Source organism: Tasmannia lanceolata, unplaced genomic scaffold (genome assembly GCF_043159265.1).
Source record: "Tasmannia lanceolata isolate RefF3 unplaced genomic scaffold, GAP_Taslan_0.1 ptg000013l, whole genome shotgun sequence".
NCBI classification, from domain to species: Eukaryota; Viridiplantae; Streptophyta; class Magnoliopsida; order Canellales; family Winteraceae; genus Tasmannia; species Tasmannia lanceolata.
This window is the reverse complement of record NW_027518690.1, coordinates 41,495,105-41,500,940: the sequence shown is the minus strand read 5'-3', so window position 1 is coordinate 41,500,940 and position 5,836 is coordinate 41,495,105. Positions and strand designations below refer to the sequence as shown.

Sequence of the window (5,836 nt, the reverse complement as noted above, 5' to 3'; positions counted from 1 at the left end):
TCATCCCATCCCAAAATAATCCCAGGTACCAAAAATAAGCTTGAGAAGAATTTTTTTCTTCCAAACAGTTCAAGCAACCAAACAAAGTTTATTTTTTTCCCACCATAGTCCGGTCAACCAAACATGGGATTTTTATTTTACCGGGATACTTCTAGGACTTTTTTTTTCCCACCAATCTCCTTGAATTTTTTTTCTCCCACATAAATCCCAGGAACCAAAAAAAACCCGGCAACCAAACAGAGGTTTCCCTCGTGAGACTTTCAAGAATGGTTTTGTGCAGCAGGTTTACACATAAAGCAATATAAAAACCCCAATTCAACAGATGACAAAAGAATTCTTTCCACACACAGCTGCCGACATACCACAAGGCCGAAAGCAACGGGACTGCGCTTGAAGAGAATCATCAAGATTGGCTGCTTCTCCCCACTAAAGGCTTCAAGTTAAACACCAAATATTCGAGCAAATCAGTCATCAATGCTTTTCCACACCTCACCCCATTAAAAAACTTCAAGATTGACTCAATATGGGCACTGACAGGAAGTGCTTTTAGCAAAGGATGTGAAAGATAAGTTCAAGAGAATTGAGAAGGCAGTGATTTGCAGAGCTTAGGTCAATGTGGCACAAGAGTTAAGAAGGCGAAGCAGGTAGGCATCTGATTCCAATTTAGAATGCCGCATCTCCTGTACAAAAGGGAAAATACAGGAGGAAAACGATTACGCCATTGACAAATATCTCAACTACTAGTATGATTATCCCTATCTTGTAGATTATTCATTCAACCAAATGGTCTATATAACACCATCCTTAACAGAAGCCACTCTACTACTATGCAGGAAAACTATTGACTATCAAACACAAGTTGTAATCGTGGAGCCTACTAACAGCATTGCCAGATTCCCTACTCAGCTGCCAAATATTACTGCTAATGGCATATCATTAACAAAGGAAAAGCCACTAATGTATATAACCAAACAAGATAAAAAAAAGTCTAATGAAAGCTATCTCTAGCTTTAACACTAGTGAAGCACGCAAGCTCCAGATAAAGCAATCACAGAAAACAAGCTGACTATAATCATTCCAAAAAAAAAAGCTGAATATAACAGCTACAGTTTGAAAGCAAATGAAGATTAGTAGGTATCTACTACTCTTAAGAACTACTACGCATTATATACTTGCAAAATAGATAATACTACTAACTACTGGGATTCAAGCAATCCAACCAGTCCAAAAATCTGCTTCCATCTGCTCCGCAAACAAGCTGGCGAAGTGGCAAAGAAAGAATGCCTTCAGAATTAGATTACTGGTGCTGTGCTTGCCTGGACTGAACACCACCATAACTAACCTGCCCACCGGAGGGTCCATTCGCTTGAGCAGCCCCATAACCTCCACCTTGTGAAGGTTCTGACCTCCAACCTGCATTTGGATGCCCTGAGTTCCCATTAGAATCACCGTACCCACTGCTCATATAACCAGTACCTGCCCCTTGTTGGTCTCCCCCACCACCACCACCGGCGTTACTATTTGGGGCACTAGTAGCACGTCCGCCAACAGTGCTGTAACCACTTGGATTAGCATAGGACCCCTCGTTTCCCCCATAACCACCATACCCATAACCCTGATGTCCATATCCAGTGCCTCCACTTGGAGACTTACCTTTTGGGGAAGAAACACCACCACTAGCAGCACCGCCCACACCAGGAGCACTCCAAGCAGCGGTAGCTCCATAGGCTGTATTGATGCCATAGCCCGCAGAGCCATATGGGCTCCTTGGAGCTCCAGGAGGGCCACTGACATAACCTGCATTAGGGGCATTTGGGTTTCCATATGCCCCGGCAGGACCACCGTACCCAGCATTAGCACCACCATAGCCACCAACACCATAACCACCATAACCAACTCCATTATTTGGTGCTCCATATCCATATCCTGGTGCACCATAGCCAGAGGGACCATACGTTGGAAAACCACCTCCGGCCACTTGAGGCCGCATGTAACTATTAGCATCCATTCTACCATCATATGTACCTGTGTTGGTACCAGAACTGCCATAACCCTGATAGGCCCCACCACCCGCTGAACGACCACCACTGCCGGGGTTTGCATCTTTTGGAAGAGCACGCTTGACTTCTACGAGTTTACCGTTCAACTCATGGAAGGACTTATGTAGAACTCTATCAACTGCATCCTCGGAATCAAAAGAGATAAATCCAAATCCCCGAGGACGTTGGGTACTCTGATCATACATTACTACTACGTCGGTTACATGGCCATAACTCTCAAAATATTGACGGAATCCTTCTTCTGTTAAGGTGGGAGGGAGCCCTCCAACAAATATCTTCTTGGTCTTAATATTGGCGCCTCCGGAAAAGCTTGTCCCTCCACTAGGGTTGCCAGATCTAGATGAGGTGTGTTGTTCCTCTCTTGATAAAGCCCTTTTAACTTCCACCTGAATAACCAAAGAATGGGTTACACTGAAGCAGGAAAAAAGGGAAAGACAATATAACTAATGAAGATTGATATAGGAATGTAAGAGTGCAAAGCCCATTAGCCACAAAGCCCATCCACAAAGGTAACGGGAATCTTGAGCATGTAAGTAACTTGGAATGAAGTGAAGAGAAAAGTGGTTGAGACTTGAGCCCATAGCAGGATCATTCATCATTAGATATTTAATACAACATACTGGTTCAGATGTATCAAGAATTTCAAAGGATTCGGAAAGAGTGATAGGATGCTAACATGGTCCAAGCTGTGTACCAACACAAGCAATGTTTGATCCATCAAAAGACCAAAGAACATAGATACTTCACATAAATGATTAAAGAAAGATATTAACTAAACTAAATGTTGCGTAACATTAATCATGGAAAAACAATGAGTAATGTAAAGAGAAAAAGAGAGCATTGAGTATCTTATCATTCCTTTAAAGAAGCAAAAGAACTACTAGCGGAACAACCTACAAAATTGTTATTACAGGAGTAAGAAATTCCAACTGAAGAACAGCCACCTAGGCCTAGCAATGACTCAAGTGGACCCAAGGTGAGTTATGCCAACCACGGCACGACACCCAACAAATTTCAGAGCAAGCAGTAGTTATACGAATACAATCTGCAAGTCAAAAACTAAAAAGCACAAAAATATGCATTTCCTGATAGCCAATGAAAACCATTATGCCACAAGGCATCAACTAAATGACCACTTTAGATTTCAAATTCAGCAGACCTTAGAAAGAAAAAACAGAACATGAATCCCCATTAACTATAACAAAAAAATCAGTAATTTTATTGTTGGCATTACAAAATAAAACAGCAGAATATCCTTTAAAAAATGGAAACCTGGGTTAGAGATTGTTCTAGTGGAAGGCCACGCTAAGTTTAATATAATCTAAAAAAGCTAGATGATAACAAGATCCACAACACAAAACATACAAAAGTATATTTTAAAAACAAAATGGAACTACCAAATTCACAATTTTAAGTCCTATATGACAATAAAAGATCATTTTCATATCATTCCTAAAAACAGAACACACAAACAAAGCACATAGATCGAGTAAGCATATATGAACAAATATAAGAAATAAGAAAAGCATGACATGATGAAACAAACAATTCCAAGCATTCATAATCATTATTGAAAATAAAATAACAAAATACAAGATAAAACACAAAAGCCCATCAACCTTTACCATCCTAAAACCCCAACACAATGCAAAAACCACCCATTACTCCAGCATTTACATCCCAAAATATCAATCCAAAACCTTAAAAAAAATTATATAATTATTATTAAGAACAATAACCACAAAGTCAATAATAAATTCAACTCCAAGCATCAATGTCCCCCTAAAAAATAAAAGAATTCTCCATAGCGTATAACACTCCACAATACAATCCCAACGAAGAAATATAAAGGAGAGCATATATTAAAAACAAAACCCACATATGAAAATCAATAATAACATAAAAGAAGCAAAACCCAAAAGGGCAAAAGAATCATGGACCTAGAAACTCACTGTTCTACCATCGATGGTATGCTTGTCTTGAAGAACCCTATCTAGGATCAAAGGATCTGAAAAAACTACAAACCCAAATCCCCTGGGCCTTCCTGTGATCTTATCAGTCATGATAACAATCTGCAAAACCTCACCATAGTTCCCAAAATACTCCTTTAGGTTATCCTCTGAGGTGTCCCATGAAATCCCTCCGATAAAGAGCTTTCCTTCATCTGAATCCATACTCTCTCCCTCTCTCTCTCTCTCTCTCAGTTGGGAACAAGGGTTTGTGCCAAATACGGCGACTTGGGCTCTGAGATAATATATATCTATCGGGTACTGCTCAGAAAAAGGAAATGAGGGTAGAAATTTATTTTTGGACGGATGAGAGGCAATGGATTGGGTGGTGAGGATCGTTTGAGTAAGGAGGGAAAAATGGACGGTGGAGATTTATTGTAGCCTTTTATTTAATGAATGGGTTCCGTGGGTTTGTCCGTTGGTGATCAGTACAGCCATGACGTAAATACCCCCAACTCTGATTGTTTTTTCTTCCTTTCGGTCCTTCATCCATGAAAGGATTTGCTAGGCATTTTCGCGAAAAGCCGTTTCGCGGTCTTTTCCAACCCGAACCCAACCCAACCCAACCTGATTTCCAACCCGACAAGGTTCAACCCTTGCCCGACCGGAGGAAACCTTTTTCCCTACCCGAACCCGATGAGACCTTTTTCCAGGTTGGACCCGTCAGGTTGGGGTCATGGTTTTAAATTTCGGTGGAGACCGACAACAAAAAATTTCGGTGTCGGTCTCCACCGAAATGGCCTTTCCCCGAAACGGTCATTTATTTCGGTCGAAATTTCATTTTTGCCTGAAATTTAAACCAAAAAACCTTTTTTTTATTATTATTTTAATATTTTACTGAAATTTCGACTGAAATTTTAAATAAAATACCCTTTTCTTTGTGGTACTGGATTTCGACCGAAATTTCAAAATTCCAGAGGTCTGAAACCGGTACCGAAACTGAAATTTTAAACCATGGTTGAGGTTGAACCCGACCTGAGTTGCACCCCCTGAGAAAAAGGAAATGAGGTTAGAAATTTAATTTTGGACGGATGAGATGCAATTAGGAGTGGCAAAATTGGCCGAACCGAACCGGAACCGAGCCGAAACCGAACCAAAAATTCAATTTCGGTTTGGTTAAACCAAACCGATTCAAATTTACCAAACCGATTCAAATTTTGGTTTGGTTCGGTTTGGGGATCAAACCGAACCGAAACCGAATATTTCCAATGATTATGAGTAAGGGGTGGCAAAATTGGCGGAACCGAACCGAAAATTCGGTTTGGTAAAACCAAACAGATTCAAATTTCGGTTTGGGGGTCGAGCCGAACCGAAACCGAACCATTGCCACCCCTAGATGCAATGGATTGGGTGGTGGGGATCGTTTGAGTATGGACCGAAAATTTGACGGTTGAGATTTATAGTAGGCTTTTATTTAATGAATGGGTTCAGTGGGTTTGTGAAGAGTACAAGCCATGATGCAAATAACACCCCCGCCCCCTTTGAGTACAAGGATTTGCTAGTCAATTTTGCGAAAACCATTTCGCGGCCAATTTTTGCTAGGGGTGCAACTCGGGTCGGGTCGAGCCCAACCCGACCCGACCAGAGGAACACTCTTTTCCAACCCGATTTCCAACCCCACCCGACCTGACGGTTACCTTTTTCTGGGTTGAACCCGTCTTCCCTAGTTGCACTCCTAATTTTTGCACGAGGGAACAGTCACACAGCTCACTTTTTGGCTGATTTTGCATGAGACAACCGCCACCTCATATGACTTAAATGAATAAG

At 41.2% G+C, this 5,836-nt stretch overlaps 1 protein-coding gene across 1 annotated transcript; it reads right to left on the bottom strand.

Annotated features, from left to right (window-relative positions):
• Window positions 1-1,243: 1,243 nt before the first annotated feature.
• On the bottom strand, window positions 1,244-4,333 carry LOC143890133 (heterogeneous nuclear ribonucleoprotein 1-like). The gene is made up of 2 exons (XM_077394695.1): window positions 4,013-4,333; window positions 1,244-2,446 (listed from the first exon to the last, which is right to left on the bottom strand). Exons 1-2 carry the CDS (start codon window positions 4,232-4,234, stop codon window positions 1,298-1,300), a joined length of 1,371 nt encoding a protein of 456 aa, XP_077250810.1. The 5' UTR covers window positions 4,235-4,333; the 3' UTR covers window positions 1,244-1,297.
• Between the last annotated feature and the right edge of the window lie 1,503 nt (window positions 4,334-5,836).

Bases quoted from the DNA above. Each gene is read 5' to 3' on its own strand.
- LOC143890133 (XM_077394695.1), bottom strand. From the start codon at position 4,234: ATGGATTCAGATGAAGGAAAGCTCTTTATCGGAGGGATTTCATGGGAC. The intron at 2,447-4,012 runs GTGAGTTTCTAG...TTGGTTATTCAG, and splicing joins ATACCATCGATGGTAGAACA to GTGGAAGTTAAAAGGGCTTT.